We start from the raw sequence: 23,346 nt of genomic DNA, 5'->3' as shown, positions 1-23,346 counted from the left end.
TAGGTGCTTTTCCATTTATGGAAGAACAACTGTATTGGGCACTGGGAAGTACTGTGGCAGATGGCAGGACTATCAAGTAAAACTTCCTTAACAATGTTGCCACAGGGCGCCTGGGTGGCTCAGTTGGTTAAGCATCAACTTTGGCTCAGCTCATGATCTCATGGTTCATGGGTTCACACCCCACATTGGGCTCTGCACTGACAGTGTAGAGCCTGCTTGGAATTCTCTCTCCCTCTCCCTCTGCCCCTCTCCAGCTTGCTCTCTACCTCAAAATCAATAAATTCAAAAAAAAAGTTTAACCATCACTTTCTCTATGGAGCATCTTTTGAATTTACAAGCTTAGACTATAATACTAATTTTATGTGGTTTTAGAGTACTCTGTTTTTAACTTTTACTTTTTCTAGTGCTTGTTATGCTTCATTGTGATTGCTTATTTCCTTGTCTCTGCTTCCCACCAGACGTCAGTTCTTTGAGAGCAGGAACTGTTTCTTCTTCACTTTTGTGTTTCACAGCATTACACAATCTTCAGCAAAGAAAAGATACTCAGTAAATACCTATGGGCTCATTTGATTATGGAATAGTATAAACATTTAAAAATATTGCATAGCAGCCATTTCCTTAAGCAGGATAGCATTTCAGATTTTTGTTTTCCTCATGAACCAACTCTCTAGAGTTTTAAATGTAGCCATCATGGTCAGTGAAATCACAGATTACTGAAAAGTGATGACTTACAGGTTAATGACACATCCTCCTCTTCCATTTCTCGAATAATAGTATCGCAGACTTTATCTTATGGCAACGTTTACTAAAATGTGTAAGGAGAATTTTGTCAGAAAGACAGCTTTCATTGCAACTTGAGTTTTCACTAGGACTCCAAAATTTTTCATCAAAGCTAGAAAAGATGAACATATATTGCACATATAAATACTGCCAAAAGTATTTTTTTTCTGTAATAAATAGCTACACAGCTATTATACTATAGATTTTGGAATTGCTGAATGCTCAAAATGCTCAAAATGCAGAATACACCCTGACTTTTAAGAATGAGAATTACACATTCTGCTGTTACAGCCCACATTAAACAAACCACATAATTTTACTTAAATTTGTTCAGTTCTATTTGTTTTAGAAATAAAATCAATTAAAAAATGGAATCTATTAGGGTTTAAGGCATTTTGGAATATTGTAGGTATTGTTGAATTTTATTTAATTTACTGGGAGGGAGTTGGGAGAAGGCAAAATATGAAGCAATGGTGGAAAAATAAATATTTGGGGGGAAAGAATTCATGATTTTTCAACTAAAATTTGAACTGTTTTGTGGTACTATATATAATTTTAAAATAAATTATGAGCATGTTTGCCAAGATTGTACCACACATAATAGGCACTTAATGGGAATGAATCAAAGTAATATGCTAAACATTTTTTAATTCCCTTTTCAATCCTGCAGCATTGAATGCTTGGTGAAAACAAAAGTATCTGGACAGTACAGGCAACGTTTTGAGTTTTTTTTCTTTTTTTTAGGTTTATTTATTTATTTTGAGAGAGAGAGAGAACGAACGAGTGTGGGAAGGCCAGAGGGAGAGGGAGGAGACAACAATACATGGGTTTCTAGCTAGGTAACTGGCAAGTTACTGGTAACAGGAACTAAGGGAGAAAAAGAATGGAGTCGTAGAGGATATGATCATAATCAAATTGTTTCAGATATACTGTGATTGAGAGGTCTATAAAAAATCCAAGTGGAGACATCCAAGTAGAGATCTAAGGGTCTAGAAGTCCAGAATTCAAGAAAAGGATGCAGAGTTACATCTCAAAGGAAAGCAGGTCCAAAAGTCAGTGTGTTAGGCAAAAACTACAAAGAATGAGAATTATCTTTGGAAATCCTTTAGGAAGCCCCTTACCAGTAAAGATATACCATCTCTTTTTTTTGTTCTTTTTTTTTTTTTAAAAAAACATTTTTATTCACTTTTTGAGAGACTGAGAGAGACAGAGAGCAAGCAGGGGAGGGGCAGAGAGTGAAAGAGACACAGAATCCGAAGCAGGCTCCAGGCTCTGAGCTGTCAGCACAGAGCCCGATGTGGGGCTCAAACCCACAAACTGCTAGATCATGACCTGAGCTGAAGTCGGCTGCTTGCTTAACTGACTGAGCCATCCTGGTGCCCCATACCATCTCTTAATAAGCCAGTCATCTCGCACCGGAACAACTGCTGTTTCTTGGTTGAGTACTAAATAATAACTAAGTAGAATAATAAGAGAATTCAGTTGAATTTTTAAATGTTTTTAAACATCTTTTACCCTTTTTAAGTTGTGTGCTGACTGGCTTGAGTGAAAAGTATATATTATAGCAAATGAACCATATACATTTAGGCTTGAGTACAAATAGATGGTAACTGAAGTCATGGTAGATGAGATACAAGGAAAGCTTATTAGTTTTCTACTGCCGCTGTAACAAATTACCACAAACTTAGTGGATTAAAACAACATAAATTTATTTTCTTACAGTTCTAGACGTCAGAAGTCCAAAATGAGTCTCACAGTCTAATAATGTGTCAAGCAAGACTGGTTCCTTCTGGAAGCTCCAAGAGAGAATCTGTTCCCAATCTTTTTTAACTTTTAGAGGCTGGTGGCATTCCTTAGCATACGGTCACATCGCTCCAGTCTCTGCTTCCATGGTGACATTTGCTTTTCCTCTGACTCATAATACATCCTTCCTAATAAGACCACTGTGATTACATCGGGCCTGCCAGGATTACCTCCCATCTCAATATCCTCAACTTAATCCTATCTGCAGAGTCCCTTTTGCCACCTAAGGTAACATTCACAGGCTCTGAGGATTAGAACATTGGATATATTTGGGAAGAAGGAGACAACTATTCAGCCTACCACAGAGAGAATGCAAATAACAGTATTGGTAATTCTCTAGTTCTTATACTGGATGGTGGGTCCACATAAATTCACTTTGTCAGTATGCTTCCTAAAATATGTATGTTACATATATTCAAGTGTATACAAAACATTATATAATGTAAAACATTTTTAAAAGAATAAAGAGCTATTAAATCAAATGAGAAATATTGACAGCTCAAGGAATGGGCAAAAGATGATGGGGCACTCAAAGGGAACTGAGAAGGAGAAAAGCCAAAGTATAAGTCAAAGGAAGAATCTTTCAATTACAAGAAAGTCATCTTTTGGGACTGCAAAGGTCACATAAGATAAGGATTGAGAAGAGTTTATTAATTTAGCAACAGGGTCACTGTCGACCTTGATGAAAGCTATTTCAGTGGAATGGTGGATGCCAAAAATAGATTGCATTGAGCTGAGGAGTGCATGGGAGGTCACAATCTGGAAAAAGCCAGGTGCAGATAATTCTTTCATATACACATGAATAAAATACTGTAAATAAACAAACAAAATCCAAGTTGCTCTCATAATCCAGGAAGAAGAACTAGAATCTAGGTAAGATTTATGAAAGGAAAAAAACAAAGGTGAGAAAGGAAAGAACAAAAAGGAAAAGAAAGAAGCCACAAAAGAAAGAATAGGGCACCTGGATGGCTCAGTCGGTTAGGGGTCCAACTCTTGTTTTTGGCTCAGGTCATGATCTCATGGTTCCTGAGTTTGAGCACCACCCTGGGGCTCTGTGCTGACAGTGCAGAGCCTGCTTGGGATTTTATATATATATATATAAATATATATATATAAATATATATATATATATATATTTATATATATATATTTATATATATATTTATAAATTTGTATTTATATATAAATATATATATATATATGTAACTTGAAAAGAGAGATTATGATATCCACTTTACGAAACAGAAAACAGGCACAAAGAAGGCACAGAGCTAGGAAGTGACATAGGTAGGACTCAAATATAGGTGGATCTGACCAAAATGTGTGCTCCTAACTGCTGTTGGACAGAGATGGTAGACTGGACTGATACATGAAGTAAAGTAGTTCAAGTATGAAGCTAAGAATACAGCCTGACAGCATGGTTAATATCAGGAGTTAATATGTCTATCTCTGGAAAGCAGTTTTTCCTGAAGCTTGGGTCAAGGACACTATTAAGCCATTGTTAAGGGGACTGGCCAAATTAACAGTTTGAACTTGAAGTTGAAAGTTTAAATTTGAGACCAAAATAAAAATCTGAGCCCTAATAAGGGATCACTTATCAGCATTAACTAAGATATACTTAAACCATGAACTCATCAGCAACAGAACAACCATGTTTTAAGTCTCAAGGGAAGAAGAAACTGAAATTTCTAAAATGACCTCAAATGCATGTTGTATCTATTCCAGTACCAGCTATGCACTAAAGTGGTATGCCGAACCACATTAATAAAATGGAAGACAAGGAGCGCCTAGCTAGTTCAGTCAGCGGAGCGTGCGACTCGATCTCAGGATTGCAGGTTCAAGCTCAATATAGAGAATACTTACAAATAAAATCTTTTTTTTTTAATTTATTTTTAACATTTATTTATTTTTGAGAGACAGAGAGAGACAGAGCATGAGCAGGGGAGGAGCTGCAGCAGGCTCCAGGCTCTGAGCTGTCAGCACAGATCCTGACATGGGGCTCAAACTCACAGACTGTGAGATCATGACCTGAGCCAGTCAGATGCTTAACTGACTGAGCCACCCAGGCACCCAAAAATAAAATCTTAAAAAATAAGAAGAAGATGGAAGACCAGGCTACCACCATATTAACAGTCAAAGATGACAGTGGGACAGGAGCAAGAGCCTAAAATGCAGCTGTAGAAAAAATAATTTAACTATCTTACAATTATTCAGCAGTATCAGTGAAGAGAAAATAATCCAGAGAATGAGATTAGGAAGGTTACCAGCCACTACACTTATCTGTTAACATTCTCAAATTCAAAGAAAAATCTGTAAATTGACCTTTGTTTACTGGGGTATTATACACAATCTCTGGTCAACTACCTGGTACATAGTACGGAAGTATTCTGCCATTATGAATTATTTATTTTGTAAAGTTTATTTATTTATTTTGAGTGAGAGAACATGTACAAGTTGGGGAGAAGGAAAGGACAGAGAGAGAGAAGAGAGAGAATCCTAAGCAGGCTCCGTGCTGTCAGCACAGAGCCCAATGTGGGGCTCAATCCCATGAACCATGAGATCACGACCTGAAACAAAATCAAGAGTCAGTCGCTCAACCCACTGAGCCACCCAGGCACCACCATCATGAATTCTTTAAACATGAAATTTTACGGAAGAAACCATCCCTTTCCTAGAGACTTCTATTACTATTTAGTTAAGTGAGTTTTAAGACCTCAGTTTCCCAATCCTTTGTCATGTCCTTCAGAGTACTGGTGAATAAAGCAAATTCCAATAAATGTGAGTTATTTACAACCCTAGCAATAGATTAAACTATAATTGTCAATAGACCATCTAAGATGAAATCATTCAGGGGTGCTTGGGTGGCTTAATCCAGTTAAGCGTCCGTCCAACTCCAGCTCAGGTCACAATCTCACAATTCGTGAGTTCCAGCCCCACATCAGGCTCTCTGCTGTCAGCGCAGAGCCCACTTTGGACCCTCTCTCCCCCTCTTTCTCTGCCTCTCCCCCACTCTGCCCCTCCTGCCTCGTGCTCTCTCTCAAAAATAAAAATTTAAAAAGAAAAAAAAAGAAAATGAGATCATTGTCATGAGATGAAATAACATACAGAAAGCAATTACCTCAGTGCCTAAGTGCTCAGTACATAATAGCTAATAGAATTATTAGCACCCTCTCCAAAAAAATCAGTTATAGAGACCCTTGAGTTATAATGAAGCCTGTAACCAACACCTTTGGTGCTCATGTCACCCCTCTGGCCAATTTGTCATTTGCCACCATTACAGACCTTCAGACTCAGGTTATGCACCAACATTCCATCTCAAGTGAACCAGCCCATTATGTATGCCTCAGGTCTTCAGGAGCACAGGTATAGCTCAAAGAACAGAAAAGTCTATACTTTCAACCACAGGAGAATGAAAAATAGTGGATAAATGTTCAAACCTTCCATCTTTCAAATGGACAATACTGAGAGGCATTCTGTATATTTCTTAGGAGGTTCCAGTGGAACTGAGTTTCTAGTGCTTACAGCAGCAATCTCAGCATCATACTTTTTCCTTCCTTGTCTAGAAATTCCTCATTTCTAGTTCCTGGGTCAACTCAAATAAATCATCTACACTCTACTTTAAGAAATGCCAATCTAAGATAAAGCCCAATCACAAGACCCAAAAGATGATCATCTAGACTTTGCTTGAATATTTCTATCCTACACATTCATCCTTAAAGCAGATGTTCCAAGGAACACCAAGACAGATGTTTCTAGTAAAGCCTGTAGAAATGCAGCCTTTTGAAAGTAGAAAAAAATGCAAATATTTGCTGAATGAGTGAATAAACTTTAGCAAGCAAAATCCCAGAGTTCATTAAGAAAAAAGATAAGTCAGCCTACACAGTATACACAAACATTATTTGTTCCTTAAAAATCCCTAAAGAGATCTTGATATAAAATACTATTCTTAATTTTTGTTTGAGAAGGCCTACCTATCATTACACCTGACTTCCAGAGTTCCCATGTATGCATATGACACAGCAATATAAGCAGAATTACTATGACTATACAATGACTACATATTATAGTAAACCCTTAGTCTAATGACTCACTGATTATTTCCCTAAGATTTTTAAAACCTGGTACCAGGGGCACCTGGGTGGCTCAGTCAGTTTAGCGTCTGACTTTAGCTCAGGTCATGATCTCACGGTTCATGGGTTCAAGCCCCACATCGGGCACTATGCTGACAGCTCAGAGCCTGGAGCCTGCTTCAGATTCTGTGTTTCTCTCTCTCTGCCCCTCTCTGCTCAGGCTTTCTCTCTCTTGAAAATGAATAAATGTTAAAATAAATAAATAAATAAATAAATAAATAAATAAATAAAATTACTTTAAAAAATAAGAAATAAAAATAAATAAATAAATAAATAAATAAATAAATAAATAAATAAAACCTGGTACCAAAGAAAAGGATTTTCAGTCCCTCCCTGGTGATAAAGATATGGGATATAAGTCTAAAAAAAACTTTCATTAGCTGTATCTGCCACATAGGAAAAAACAATCTCAAGTAGTAGCTGTCACTCAGAGAATGACAGAGACAAATTAGAAAGAGAGCCTGGTCCCTGTCTAGCTCTGGTCCCTGGGACCATTTAGCTGTATCCTTACCTTTTCCTTTGCTTGATAATATAAACCAATTCCCTCTTCTTGACTAAGCCAAGTCATTTGAGTTTCTAGGTTTCTGTCACTGGTAACTGAGAAAGGTCTAACACAAGAGCTAGTATAAACATAGTATAAGATCTAATACTCTCTATGGAAGGGCTAGAAAGTATGAGATCCATGAATCCCCTAAAAATAAAACTCTGATTTTGTATATAAGAGTACATATTCTAGAGAGAAGATACTAAAATTTCTGTCAGAATAAATCTCTGACTACCATATCCTCTAAAGTTTAGATTTATTAGTTGATGGTCTAAGCCAGTAACTTAATGTATATTTCTGACCATTTATATGAGCAACAAATGTCCACCTTTTATTAAATGCCATGATTTTCAACCACAGGCACATATATTTTGAAATCCTCTCTCTACTTCTAAGATTCTGATATGTTGTTAATTCCTCCCTTCCTCCTCCAACAGCTGAGAATCAATGGTTTACAATCTGTATGAAGAACTTTTTGGAGCCATTTTTACATCTTTTAAATCTATTCAGATATGCTAAAATGCAAGAAATACTACAATTGACTTTAAAAAATAATTCATCCTAAGATGGTTGGTCCTGGTAAGATGTAGTAAGCACACTCCACCCTGTCTCTTCCACTAAATGTAACCATAAACTCAGGACAGGATACACAGAACAGCTTTTTGCTAAAAAGCAAACAGCAGGCAGATCAAGGAAGTGAAATACCACTCAACCAGAAGTGAATTTATTTTTTTTTCTCCAGTATCCCCTGCCTGAATTTCATGTAGCCAGAAACCTAGGAGTGAGCATTCCTCCAGAACAATCACTCTGGCCCAAAGATCTACAAAGGAAACTAACAGAAATGTGTAAGTATGGAAACTACCCATGTTTTTCCCCATTTCTGTTCTCCCATGCACCATGCACAAGCTATAGGCAATCCCGTGGTCACATGGAAACCTGAAAGAGCCATCACTTCAGTTACTAAAGCTGTGATTCTAAAAAACAAAAACAAAACAAAACAAAACAAAAAACAGGACCAACACCTATTGTAGTTTTTGTTTTTTTCTAGTCTCCGTCTCTCCATCTCTTAGCCCCTGACTACAGAGTAGGGTAAGAAGAGTCACAAACTTCTGGATGGAAACTGAAAAGGGAAACCCAGGGAACTGGATTTTCAGAACATAATGCAATTAAACTCAAAATTAGTTAATAGGAAAATGAGAGGAAAATCTCCAAATACTTGGAAATTAAACAAAACTCCTCTAAATAATTTATGCATCAAAGACGAAGTCTCGGGGCACCTGGGTGGCTCATTAAATTCGGCATCTGACTCTTGATTTCAGCTCTGGTCATGATCTCACAGTTGGTGAGATGGAGCCCTATGTTGGGCTCTGTGCTGAGAGCGTGAAGCCTGCTTGGGATTCTCACTCCCTGTCTCTCTCTGCCCCTCCCCAGCTCTCTCTCTAAATAAACATTAAAAAGGGGGGGACACCTGGGTGGCTCAGTCAGTTAAGCCTCTGACTTCGGCTCGGGTCATGATCTCGCGGTTCATGGGTTCAAGCCCCGCATCAGGCTCTCTGCTGACAGCTCAGAGCCTGAAACCTGCTTCAGATTCTGTGTCTCCCCTCTCTCTCTGCTCCTCCCCTGCTCATGCTCTGTCTCTCTCTCAATGAGAGGAAGTCTCATTGAACATCCACTCATGATAAAAACTTTAGCCAACTAGTAGTAGAAGGAAACTTCCTCAACCTTAGCTAACACTCTACTTAATGGTGAAAACCTAAATGCTTCAAAGCCTGGTAAATGGGAAGAATGTCTAATGTCACCATTCTTTTTGAACATCCTTTGGGAAAATGAAAAGAAACAAAAGGGACAGAGACTGAAACAAAAGAAATAAACCGACGCTAGTCACAGACTGCATGATCATCTACTTTTAAAAATCCCAAAGAATTTACAAAATACATATAGGACAAGTAAATTTAGCAAGGTTATAAGATAAAAAGTCGTAACACAAAATCGATCTTTTTTTTTTTTTTAAGTAAGCTCTACGTTCAACATGGGGCTTGAACTCAAGACCTCAAGGGCAAGAGTCACAGGTTCCACCCATTGAGCCAGCCAGGAGCCCCCAAATCAATCCTATTTCTATATACAATTAGAAACTGAAAATTTTAGGGGTGCCTGGGTGACTCAGTAGGTTGAGCATCTGACTCTTGATTTTGGCTCAGGTCATGATCTCACAGTTCGTGGGTTCGAGCCCCGCATCAGGCTCTGTGCTGACAACTCAGAGCCTAGAGCCTGCTTCAGATTCGGTCTCCATCTCTCTCTGCCCCTTCTCTGCTCACATGCTCTCTCTCTCAAAAATAAACATTAAAATATTTTTTTAATAAAAAATAAAAAATAAAATAAAATCTAGATGAAAAGGCAAAGAAACTAGAATAGTTAAAATTTTTTTGAAAAAAAAGAATGAAACTGAAGAATCACAATCACTCAATTTTAATACACATTTACTCTGAAGCTATAGTAATCAAAGCTGTGTGGTAGTGGCAAAGGGATTTAGATCAATGCAACACAATAAAGAATACAAAAACAGACCCAGACAGATATAACCAAATGACTGCTGACAAAGGTACAAAATCAATTCAATGGAAAAAGAATGGTCTTTTTTTTTTTTTAATGTTTATTTATTTTTGAGAGAGCCAGAGCACGAGCAGGGAAGGGGCAGGGAGACACAGAATCCGAAGCAGGATCCAGACTCTGAGCTGTCAGCACAGAGCCCGACATGGGGCTCAAAGCCACAAACTGTGAGATCATGATCTGAGCCAGAGTCGGATGCTCAACTGAGCCACCCAGGCACTCCTGAAAACAAATGGTCTTTAGGGGCGCCTGGCTCACTCAATCGGTAGAGCACACAACTCTTCATCTTGGGGTTGTAAATTCATCAGTTGTAGAGATTACTTAAAAATAATGCCTTAAAAAAACAGAAACAAAAAGATAGTCTTCACAGTAAACACAAAATGGTGTTGAACAAGTGTATACTCACATGCAAAAAAAATTAACCTCAAATTTAATCTCACACTTCATACAAAATTCACTCAAAATGGATCATAGATCTGAATGTAAAATATTAAACTTCAAAACTTTGAGAATACAAAAAAATCTTCAACCTGCGGTTGCTCCCAAACATACAGCTGCAAACTCAGGAAACTCAGGAAACGGGTAAGCCCTGGAGCTTCAACAGCCTTCTGTTCCTTCCAGGGAATCCTGAGGGGCCTGGACAAATCAGAGGTATTGCTAATTGGTTATGTTGACACTATTGGCAAACAAATTGGGATAAACTCGACAAGAGAAGCCAATAACTCTACAGACAAGGGTTTGGAAAAGAGAAAGGGAAACATTTATTTCAGCAGCCATGGGAGATGGCAGGCTTGAGCCTTAACAATCTACCTCTACCAGCAAGATGGACACCTAGAGTTTTGAAGAGAGAGTTCAGAGGAGTAAGTTCAAGAGAGGCAAAGAGTGTGCGACTATGAGTAGGGGTCAGTATGTGTTTAGCCTATGATCATGGGCTAGAAGGGGATGGGTGAGGTGTGGTCTTCTAGGCATTCCACCACTATCTGGGCTCTTCTGGTCTGGTGGTTGGAATGTTTAGGTCATTGCAAAATTCTTTGTCAAGGCCTCAAGAAAGTACCATAAGTAACTGTTGGGGTCTATAGTTGAGCAAGAGGGCTCGCTGACAGGGTTCAGCAGAGTTCTTTGGACAACAAAAGTACTATCCATTAAAAAAAAAGACTGGTAAGTTGGACTTCAAATAAATTAAAACTTTTACTCTGTAAAAGATACAGTTAAAAGAAGAAAAGCTACAGATTGGGAGAAAATATTTACAAACCACATATATGACAAAAGACTTATATCCAGAATAGTTTAAGAACTCTCAGAGCTCAACAATAAAAAAACAAACAGCCCAATTAAAAAATAGGCAAAATATATAAACAAACACTTCCCCAAAGTTCAACATCATTAGCCATTAGGGAAACAGATATAAACCACAATGAGTTAGCCATCATGGAAATACAAATAAAAACCACCGGATACCACTTCACACTCACTAGGATGGTTATAATAAAGAAGACAATTACAAGTGTCAGCAAGGTTGTGAAGACACTGAACCCTCCTTTACTCTTGATGGGAATGTAAAATGGTGCAGCCACTTTGGAAAAACAGTCTGGCAGTTAATCAAAAGACTAAACAGAGAGTTACAACATTATCCAGCAATTCAACTCTTCTGTATATCCCCAAAAGAATAAAAATATATGTATAACAAAAACTTATACACAAATGTTTCATAGGTCATTACTCATTAATAATCAAAAGTGGAAACCACCCCAATGCCCATCAACTAATGGATAAATAAAATGTGGTATGTCCATACAATGGAATATTATTTATCAATAAACAGGAATAAAGTATTGATAGATGCCACAACTTGGATAAACCTTGAAAACATTATGCTAAGTAAAAGAAGCTAGTCACAAAAGATCATATGTGATTCCATTTGTATGAAATGTCCAGAGCTGGCAAATCTACAGACACAGAAAGTAGATTCTTGGTTGCCTAAGACTGGGGGAAAGGGAGAAACAGAAGTAAAAGCTAGTGGGCACAGAGTTTCTTTTGGGGGTCATAAAAATGTTCTACAATTGGCTATGAATGGTTGTACAACACTGTGAATATACTAACAACCATCAAATTTTACTTTATGTGAGTGAATTTTATGGAATATAAATTATATCTCAATGAAACTGTTATTTAAAAAACCACAAACTTGGGTAGCTTAGTTGGTTAAGTGTCCAACTTCAGCTCAGGTCATGATCTCACAGTTCGTGAGTTCAAGCTCCAGAGCAGACAGCACAGAGCCTGCTTAGGATCCTCTGTCACCCCCTCTCTCTGCCCCTCCCCTGCTCACTTTCTTTCTCAAAAATAAACATAAAAAAAAAAAAAGAGCCACAATAAAATATCATTATACATCTATTAAAATGGCTAAATTAAAAAATACTGACAATATCACTGTTAATGAGACACAGAGTGACAAAACTTTCGTACATTGCTAGTGAAAAAGGAAAATGATACAACCACTGTGGAAAATGGTTTATTAGTATCTTATAAAATTAAACAAATACTACCAATGACCCAGGAATCTCCCTCCCGGGTAGCTACTCTAGAAAAATGAAATCACGTTCATACAACTCCTGTACACAAGTATTTACTATAGTGGCTCTACTTATAAGTATTAAAAACCAAAAACCAAAAAACCATTTGGTCCTTCAAGGGGTGAATGGATAAATTGTGTGGTACATCCACAAAATATTTACTACTTAGCCATAAAAAAGAATAAACTATAGATATACACAACAACTTAGGTAATCTCAAAGGCATTATGTTGAGTGAAAGACACCAATCTTCACAAAATTGTATACTGCCTGGTTCCACTTATATTATACTCTCAAAACTACAAAACTATGGAGATGAAGAAAAGATAACTTACTGCCAGGATCTAGTCAGGAGGGATAACATGAGGGAGTCTTTCAGGGTGATGGAGTCTTTCAGGGTGATGAATTCTTTCAATATTCTGTACCCTGACTACTGTGGTGATTACACAAATCTATACATGTATTAAATTCTAAAAACTGTTCACCAAAAGGAAAAAGTGAATTTTTCTTTATAATTTTAAAAACAAAAATTTTTAAATTCCGACTTAAAGTCAACTTTTCTCTTTAATTCAATTTCAACTCACTAAGTTATCACCTCTGGTAATTTCATTTAGTTAACAGTATACAGCTCAAAGAAAGATATTGGCAAAATGGAATATATCCTAAGGAGTACCAAGAGGTAGTAAATCATTAAGAAATCTGGTAATAAATTAATAAAGGGTAAAAAAACAAAACAACACACAATATATGCTAAGTCTAGAGCATACACTTAAAGGGGAGAATGAGTAATGACAAATATCTTAAATTATCTGAAAGGCTGACATGTGCATGGGGGTTAGAATTTTTCTACACAATATTAAAGGGAATATCACTTACCAACGAATCTAAAAGTAGAACGTTTTCTAGGGTTACCAGAAATTTACCATTTATTCCTCAAGTGTTAGATAATCAAGAAACAGGAAATTCTAGAGATTCCTGCATACACAAAAGGTCAGGCAGGAAGATCCTAGAGTTTTCTCCCAACTCAAACACTGTATGAATCTAATGACTATTACTTCTAGCCTTAACCTAGCAAAGTAAAAGGTATTGAACATCTAAAAAGGTAACCCTTCCTGCCAAAATATCACCTTTCATTGCATAAAGGTAAATATTACAAGGTAAAAATTTGAGTTCCAAATTTTTAAAAAGACTAAATAAATACAAAATCTTAACAAAAGCCATATTGAGATCTATTTTATTTTCCCAAATCTCATTTATACTAAGGATATTAAAATTAAACTCAAATTATTAATGTCTAATTAAATCTAATTTCATTAGACTTAAAAGACAAAAGTTATAAATATAAATTTCATGCAAATTTCTGTAAGTATATTGAAGAAATCTCCTGAAAAAGAAGTGCTCTTTCCACACAAAAAGTGGTAGTCCTCAAAAGAGCCAAAACATCTGTATTCACTTTAAAGCTCATCAAGACAGACTGACATTTTTAGGAGAAGCATATGGCTTGCTGAACAGTCATCTAGAACAGGATCTTTTGTCTAGTAAACCCTATTCAAGGACCATTTACTTATGTATAGAGTGGCTGAATAAAGGAAAGAACATATTTTCGAGTCCTAGAAAACACAAAGAAATAAACTCTTCATCTAGCTTTGTTAAGGATACAGCAAAACATATTACAAAGCAGCCAGATTTTTACTCTGAGACCGTGCCCTCAACATCTGAAACAATTCTAAGAAATCACTGAAACAAAAGAAGTCTAGAAAAGCATGCAACTTTCTTAGAGAACTATATCCAGCCAAAGACCACCTCCCTAAAAAAGGCATTTCCATTTTAAAGGATAAAACACTTTCTTCTTAAAACTTTGAAGGGCAGAGTTCAACAGCTGCGCTATATTAAACCTGAGCTCTTCCAAAAGGAAGAACAAGAGTCTCTAGAGAGCGAGTAACATGGCCTGCTTTCTCCAAAATTACCAAAATGCCTGCTCTCCCTCAAAGGAAAATTTCTCCAAGAAAAAGCTTCCATCCAGTGCATGGGTGAAAAGCATAAAGCTTAATTTAGATTAGGGAAATGTGCAAAGATGGAAGAATTTTTGTTTGTTTCTGGAAATCTCCACCCGACCCCCAAGGAAAAATGCATTTTGAAATCTTTCATGATATAGCATGGAAAGTATTTTAAAACACACAAACGGTAATTTTCAGACCTAGCTTCCCATCAGAATCACCAGAGTTAAGCCTCAAGTTAAACTTACTGAACTAATACATATTGGGGCCAAGGCATCTGAATTTTTTATGCACACAACAGGTGATTCTGATGTACAGCAAGGGTTTAAAAAACCACTAAACTGGAGCATGATCCCATAAAGGAAAAAAATTAAGTCAATGCAAAAAGGTCACATTTGAGCAACTAACTAGTTCTAAAGAACCTAAGGTTGTATTCACCTATCAAAATAAGACAAAAGAAAGAAAATTTGAAACAGGAATTCTGAACTGCTCTCATGCCACTACATAAAAGGCAAAAGAATTAGAATAGTTTGCTAAAATATAAAAATATTTAGATGAAAGTCACTGTCAAGAATCTGGCCACTCCAAAATTCAGGTACAATAAAGTTCCATCAGGGTCTTTGGACACTGCAAACTAAAAAAGAAAAGTTATAATAGGAGTTCATGTATTATATGTAATTATCTATTAACCTTAAAAAAGCTTAAGGTTTTAATCGCAACAAAGTAAATTTCAGCCATCATCAGAGCTTCATTAAGCCTACTTTATTTTACTCAAATCCTAACAGGTTTACTTGGTTGGTATTCAAACTCATGATAAATGAAAAAGGGTAGTGAAACTGCTAAAGAGAGGCAGACCAGTCAAGGAAGGACACAAAAACACTATTAAAAAGCAGACAAAGAACTCAGAAAGTATAGCAGACACTTGATAGTTTTTAAAGGCATCAGAATACAATAACTTTTTCCTAATGATCACTGGAGTAAGAAAAAAAGAAAAATATATTCCATTTACCTTGTTTAAAACATGTATTTATTGCATTTTGTTTAAGGGGGTAAGAAAGTATCATAATCAAGTCACATATACAAAGTTTCTCAGCAAAAATAATTACCAAACTTAGGGGGAAAAATCCTTATTACAAAAAAAAGAAAACAAATTCCTCATTTGGAGACTGTCACTGTACAAAAAGGAACAGTGAAAGTAAAGAGCATCAGATAGTTTCTCAAATAAAGACATCCTGCTAAAAGAAAAACAGAGAAGACACTGAGGTTTTACTCTTAGCAGACATATACTTCTCATTACTAAAGTCAACATGTTCCTTGGCTGCTAAACCAGACTATTTCCTAGCAATGTAAATTTTAAAATGTTTCCTCATCTGAAAAATGAGAAAAATAACACCTAAGTTCATAGGATCACTGTGAGAAATATGTAAGATAATGCAGGTAAAGTCACTGGCTAATACACAGTGGCTAATACACAATGAGAAATAAAGGTCACCTATTATTAATTTGTGCTCAGAACAAATACTATAAAAATGATTCTCAACTTTAGACAACCAAGGGATATATTTTAGAAGCTTTTCCATGTGAAATCGTCTTGTTCTATATTCACCCATGCCCAGAAACTTCTTCAAACATGTCTAACAAAGGAACCAAGTTGCATCTTCTTTCTCCATTAAGCTCAATGTATCATTAATTTTTAAAAACTTCCTGTAAAATAACTTCCAGAAGGCAAGTCTGATAATCACATTTAGTTACTATTATGCCAAGAAAGTTATCATGTTCCATGAACACCCTTTCCCAAATAAATTCATTTCTACCTCTTTATAAAATTTGAATACAAAAGAGTCAGGACACTTGTCAAAGAAATTTCTGAGTACAAAAAAAATCTATTCATAAGTCAACTTCAATCCAGATGTTAATAGAGTTTCAGGTCAATATTTTAATCTCAGACCACTGCAAGTAATTAGAAAAGAATATATGTAGTAGATATTTTATATTCACGCTTATGTAGGTTAGTATTTGGCTTTCACTGATGAGCCTATTAACAGAATTACCACCTATGGCTTCCTGCTTTTCCTCACAATCACACATCTCTAAATACGTATTTACTCACGTACGTGATCAACATTTACTATTATTTGTGAACCATTACACTAGGTGCCATCAAGTATACAAAAATAAATAAAAATTTTTTCCAGCCCTTCAAAAGCCTGTGACCTCACGGATACATTAGTCCATGTGCTAAAACCTGCTCATTTGCATGCATGCGTGTGTGTGTGTAAAAAAGGTCAATATAGGTTATGTTGAGGCAACCAAAAATTCAAACATTTTTGTAACTCACAACAAAGATTTCTTTTTATTTTTTTAACATTTATTTATTTTTGACAGAGAGAGAGAGAGAGATTGACAGAGAGAGAGAGAGAGAGAGAGAGAGAGAGAGCGAGCATGAGTGGGGGAGGGACAGAGAGAGAGGGAGACACAGAATCGGAAGCAGCCTCCAGGCTCCGAGCTGTCAGCACAGAGCCCAACGCAGGGCTTGAACCCATGAACTGTGAGATCATGACCTGAGCTGAAGTTGGATGCTTAACCGACTGAGCCACCCAGGCATCCCAAAGATTTATTTCTTAGTCACTTTATATTTTATATAACCTGTAAGAATCAGCTTCTAGCTTTGCTCCATGTGATCTTCATTCCAGGATCTAGACTAAAAGAAAAAAATCCCACCTAAAATGTCTATCCTATAGGCGAAGGGAAAAGGGACATGGCAAAACATGGGACAGCTCTTAAAGCTTCTGCCTGACATGGCATATTGTTGCCAGTAACGTTTCATTGGCCAAAACAAATCACTTGACTAATGGAGCAGCAATGTATAATCTTGTCACAGAAAATGGAAGCAAATATTTTCAACAATACTACCATCTACCACAATATCTATCACCAAGATTAATGAAAAGAAAAATACTCAGGCTATTCAAACCAATAATAAAGTAGTGTTTATTTAGGTAAAGTTTACTATGTGCCAGACACTATTCTAATATTCATTAGTATTAAAATATTTAATTCTCCTAAGAACTCAACAAAGATCTCTACTACTGCTGAAACCTCATGAACCATTATGGGTATTTCTTAATGAGAAAAATAAGCAAAAGAATTAAACCTATTAAAGGGTATTTTAGAAATATTTCAAGCTCACTAAACTTGGCTTTGATATATTTCAAAGACAGCAAAAGTAGCTGCTTTTCAGAGAGGAATTTATCCATCTTATCTGAAGTAGAAGCCAATAACTGCCTTTAAATGTCCTAAATGTTTCTCAAATTTGGGCTCAGTTTCCCAGTAAGGTGTAATATACACAGAACCCTTGTCAACCTTAGGACTGTCAACTTTAGCACATCTTACTCACTGAAGGTTCCTGGCTTATCTAATGCTGAAAAAGGAAATAGTGTGACACAATAGAGCCAGAGATTGAAACACAAAATAAGGCTCACAAAAAAGATCCAGACACGGGGCACCTGGGTGGGTGTCTCAGGTGGTTAAGCATCCGACTCTTGATTTTGGCTCAGGCTCAGGGCATGATCTAATGGTTCATGAGTTTGAGCCCTGCGATGGGCTCTGTGCTGACAGTGTGGAGCCTGCTTAGGATTTTCTCTCTCGTTCTCTCTCTCTCTGCCCCTCCCCAGCTCGTGCTCTCACTCTCAAAATAAATAAATAAACTTAAAAAAAAAAAAAAAAGTCTATACACTTAGTCCTCACCACAGTCATTAATTAATTAACACCCTATGCAGACCCTAAGGAACTGTGTTCGAGGTAAACACAAGATTCAGTTCAAATTGAAAAGTGATGAAACAGGGCTAGGCAATACACAAATAGGTTAAAAAAACAAAACAGAACAAAAAACACTGTATCAAACATGGAGTCCGAAGTATTGCTATTTTGAAAGAGCACCATTTTATCTAGCTTTTAGATTAAAATCCTAAATAGTTAAACTCACCCTGGACAATTCTGTCAGAAAGTCAGGGAAAGTAAGAATAAATGTGGGCCATTTATCCGGTTTTTCCCCCTTCTCATTCAGTCCAGAGAAATGAGAAGCACATGGAAACTGAGACTCACTCTGGAACACGAGCTCTGTAACTGGATCAACGGAATCATCTACACTGTTTAAACAATTTTTCTCCTTGTGTGTATGTTGTTGGGTTTTTTTGGTTTACTCTGGTTTTGTACTAATACACTGTAATTTCATACAAGTTAATGCAACAGCTTCTTTCCTTCTACTCACACTTTCTTCAGTATTTGTTCACTACTCCCTCCTTACCAACTGCCTTACTGATTCTACCCTTCATTTTATTCAAGTGATCTGATAGGTTACATTATTTGCAAATGTTTTCTAAGCATTACAATAAAATGAATTACCGATTTAGATTATCCTATTAATTGGTACTCTTTCCACACACAACCTTTTCAGATCCTCATTACCTTCAAAACATAATGGAAAGACAATGCTTAAGGATGAAAAGCCAATAATAGGTAAGAGAGAAGGGCCATAAATTTCCCTCAAGGGGAGATGAACATCACTAGTTCTCTGGACAAAAAAATGTGTTACAGAAAGCAAATAAATGGGGGCACCTGGCTAGCTCAGTCAGCAGAGCATGTGACTCCTGGTCTCAGGATTGTGAGTTCCAGCCCCACACTGGGTGTAGAGATTACTTAAAAAATAAAATTTTTAAAAGGCAAATAAATGTGTCATTTGACTTGTGGTTAAAATTTGTTTTCTTGGTCTCTTACGTTTTTTAAAGTGTGAAACAAAGATCACTTTACATAATTTAATATTTTATTTTCAAATCTCTAACACATTTGCAAACAGAAACTCTTCAAATTTGCGTAAGTAGTACTAGGTATCATCAGTTTCTAAAATCCAGTATCTTAACTTCAACTACAATAACTGCTGACAAAATGGCTGACTTAGATATAGAATTTAGTTAGATACACAGTCATGTCTTAATTAGCCATGCACCAGTGGCCCCTTCAACTCTGTTTTGAGTTCTAGGGCTACTGTGAATACATTATTACTTGGGAATGCAAAATTATTCTCCATAATGTCTAGGAGAACAATAACTAACTTGGATCACCTCTCTTACAGCCCTAAGTCAACCAGTCGGGTATTTTATTTAGAGAAACACTTCCCATTCTTCAAGTCGTCATATGTACAATACTTCACTACAATTTTTTTTTTTTTTTTTTTACCTTTCCCCAATCTTAGCATCGTTATTTTTCAACAATTCTATATTATGTATGTATCCACTATTGCCTTCAAAGCTTTTCATAAGCCACTGACCCTATTCAGGACATTCTTCTCCGCCCCCCCCCCCCCCCAACACACTAAAACCTTAATAAAATTTACCTCACAAATCCTTTCTAATTAACTCTAGTTCTAACGCCCGGGATTCCCTTTATATTTAACACTAAATTAATTAGTATTTGACCAGACCCTCAATTTTTAACCACCCCCATCTGTCCCTGCAGTCTTCCCGTGTTATTCTAAACACTCAGTGTAGTCTCCAGAGCATGCAAAAGGCATTCAATACATGCCCTGATTTATACTAGGTAGCGAAATAGCGATAAAACATAATGCTTTGCAGATAAACACACTACCGTGTTTACATGCTATTGTGTTAGTACCACAGTCAGGAAAATTCGCGTTAAGAGGGAAATCGAGGATTAATGCAGTCAGGAGAAAAAGCACCATCACAAAAACGCTCAAAGCAAAACAACAGCAACAATCTCTGAATTATTGTGAAGCTTTAATAAAATTCTTGATAGGAAACCTCCCGGCATTACCACCAGCCTTTTAAAAATTACCTTCCAATATTACTAGCAATGGTATGTTCACTAACATTGAATTCCAACCAAGCAGGCTGATGAATTAAACAATCTTTCTGTTCAGAAACCCACTAATACCACTTAAAGCCATGTAAGGGAAAGAAGGATTTAACCCCAACAAGGCCTGGAGTGATGGACAAACAGGTGAAAAACGGAGGGGGTGCGTAAAGTGGGGAGAAAAACCAGTGAGACTCCTCCCCTTCTCTGGGGGCTAGGGCTCGGCTCGCAGCCCTGGAGACAACCCCACCCCACAGACCCTCTCTCACAGCAATAGTCCCAAAGTTTCCAAGAAACCAGAGGTCCTCCTCCCCTCATCCCCGCATTCACACCCCCACTCGCCTGGCCAGTGCCCCTGAAAAGCAGCTAGTCCCAAATCCAACCGCCCTCTCCGGAGGAAAGGGTCAGCAGAGAACGCTTTCCCAGAGGCCTTCTCCGGAACCCAGCCAGCAGAGACCTCCCCAAAAGTGGAGAGACCCCAGAAGCTTGAAGAAGAAGCCTGACAATCCTGTTACCTGGTAGGAACCCTGGAAGCGGAAATGGCCGCTACAGCCACTGCCCTTTTCCCCCACAACATTTGCCTCAGCGCCACTGACATTGAGACCGCCGCCATCTTGCTGCAGGCAAACGCCAGAACGGATCACCGGAAGGGACAAACTTCCTTCGTTCTCAAGCTTCTGTGGCTACATCGTAATGAAGTGGGCTTTTGTTAATTTCATTTTTGTTTGGCGTTTTGTTCAATGCTGGAGTTCAGAATAGAGGTAATAGGTTTGATTGAAAGAGATTAGAAGGAAAATGAATGGAAGAAAATGCAGCAGTGCATTGTGTAAATACTACATCCACAAATTGTAATCCTTGTTTTTTGCTAGGACTGGTTGTTTACTGGTTATTCAATGAAAAGAACCCTCCCCCCCCCCCCCCACACACACATACACACACAGAAACGCAAAAAACATGGAAATTTTAAACACCTGCAACTCATAATTTTTTCAAAGGGCTGAGCATATTTAGGGCTGAGCCCACTGGAAGAGCCAGAGGGCTCTTTGGGTTCTTGAGAACCTAAAGTAGTACTTTTCCAAAGTGTTGCCAGATTCAGTATGCAAGCCCTCAGGAAAGGGCTGTATTTAGTTTGATGTTGTCTAGTTGTAACGATCATATTTTCCAGTTTGGACACATGGCCCGGAAAAGGATTATTTTTTTGACGTGTAGGTTCATATGAAAAACTAATAGAACACAATATTTGAAATCCCCTGCCTTCCCAGTAAATTCTGATTGTGCGATCATAATACGTACACACCAAGAATATTATTAATGCTTCATGTATATAAAACAAAAATTATCTTCTGAGACAAGTGTTGGAAACATCCTTGTATTGTAAGCTACTGACCTTAAAAACGATTAACTGAATTATTGAAAATAAAAGGTTAGTTTGTGGGGTTTTGTTTTTAAAGAGATTTTTTTTTAAGATTCCTGCTTTTAACATTAAGCCCTTGGAAACATAACAATTATTAAAAGAAGAGGATTAACAGGAAGATGGGGGATAACTTGGTTCCGCATTATGACGAATTAAAAGAAAATATATAAGGAAAGAAGGAAAAGAAAGAGATTCAACACTGTAGCACCTTACACCTAGCTCTAAGGAGAGAAAGCCATGTCAAGGGAAAAGAGAAATGAACAGAAAGATGAAGGAAGGCAAAGGAGAAATGTCTCAGAGGGAATTTTCTTTTGAAGTTTTTATTTTGAAACAATTATAGATTTCACAGGAAGTTGCAAAAATAGTACAGATTTTTCAGCCAGTTTCTCCCATGGATCGTATCTTCCATAACTCTAGTACATACTAAAGCCAAGAGACTGACATTGATGTAAAATGTTGGGATAGTCCTGTATCATCCTATCACATGTGTTAATTCATGACACCACTACCACAATCAAGATTCAGAATTATTTCAAAAACCACAAAGATCTCCAGAGTGCTACCATTTTATAGTAACTCCCAAGTTACAACTCTTGGTCACCGTTCAGTTGGCCTTTGAACAATGCAGGGGCTCAGGGGACCTGCACAGTTGAAAGTCCACATACAATTTTTGACTCCTCAAAGCTCAACTACTAATAGCCTACTATTGATCAGAAGACTTACCAATGACATAAACAATTAACAGATATTTTGTATAGTTTATACTGTATTGTTACAATAAAGTAAGCTGGAGAAAAAAATATTATTAAGAACTCCTTGTGAGTTTGAGCCCTATGTTAGCCATAGAATTTACTTAAAAAAATAGTTTGTTTTAAAAGGAAAAAATAAAATCATTAGGAAGAGAAAATTCATTTACAGTACTGTACTTATTGAAAAAAAGTTCACATATAAGTGGACCTGCATAGTTCAAACCCATGTTGTTCAAAGTTCAACGGTACTGTTTCCGTTCCTATAATTTGACATTTCAAGTATGTTCCATAAATTGACTCATGTAGTATATGACTTTTTGAGATTGGCTTCTTACACTCAGCATAATGCCCTTGAGAACCATTCAAATTAATGCATATATGAACAGTCCATTTCTTTTTATTGCTGAGTAACATTCCTTGTGTATTAGGACCCTCCAGAAAAGCAAATACAGTAAGATAAATGTATGAGCATGCCTATCTGTTTAACCATTCACCTATTGTAAAAATTTTTGTTGTTTTCTGTTTTGGGCTATTAAAAATAAAACTGCAGGTTACCTGGGTGGCGCAATCAGTTAAACATCAGACTCTTGGGGTTTGCTCAGGTCATGATCTCATGGTTGTGAGATCAAGCCCCATACTGGGCTCCACGCTGAGCATGGAGTCTGCTTAGGATTCTCTCTCTCCCTCTCTTTAGGCCCCTCCCCTGCTCATGCACATATGCCTGTGCAGGAGCACACTTGCTCTCTCCCTCAAAACAATAGACATTTTAAAAATAAATAAAACTGCTATGAATACTCATTTTTTGGTGTAGGCATAAATTTTCACTTCTCTGGGATAAGTGTTCAAAAGCACGATGCTGGGTCATGTGATACATGTATATTTGT

General features: G+C 37.0%; 1 protein-coding gene across 2 annotated transcripts in view; it reads right to left on the bottom strand.

Annotated features, from left to right (window-relative positions):
* Positions 1-20,947, bottom strand: part of NDUFS4 (NADH:ubiquinone oxidoreductase subunit S4) — a 112,634-nt gene extending 91,687 nt beyond the window's left edge. The window contains exon 1 of one of the 2 annotated variants that reach the window (XM_019464331.2): positions 20,815-20,947. In XM_019464331.2, coding sequence (XP_019319876.1) covers positions 20,815-20,912 — 98 coding nt within the window. In that variant the 5' untranslated portion in view covers positions 20,913-20,947. Of the gene's footprint in view, positions 1-10,394; positions 10,430-20,814 lie in introns of those variants that run through there. The other variant, XM_019464332.2, reaches the window with a different exon arrangement.
* Positions 20,948-23,346: the final 2,399 nt, after the last annotated feature.

This window comes from Panthera pardus, unplaced genomic scaffold, assembly GCF_024362965.1.
Source record: "Panthera pardus isolate Hobbes unplaced genomic scaffold, ASM2436296v1 HiC_scaffold_2, whole genome shotgun sequence".
NCBI classification, from domain to species: Eukaryota; Metazoa; Chordata; class Mammalia; order Carnivora; family Felidae; genus Panthera; species Panthera pardus.
The sequence above is the reverse complement of the archived record's forward strand: the minus strand, read 5'-3'. Positions and strand labels throughout refer to the sequence as shown.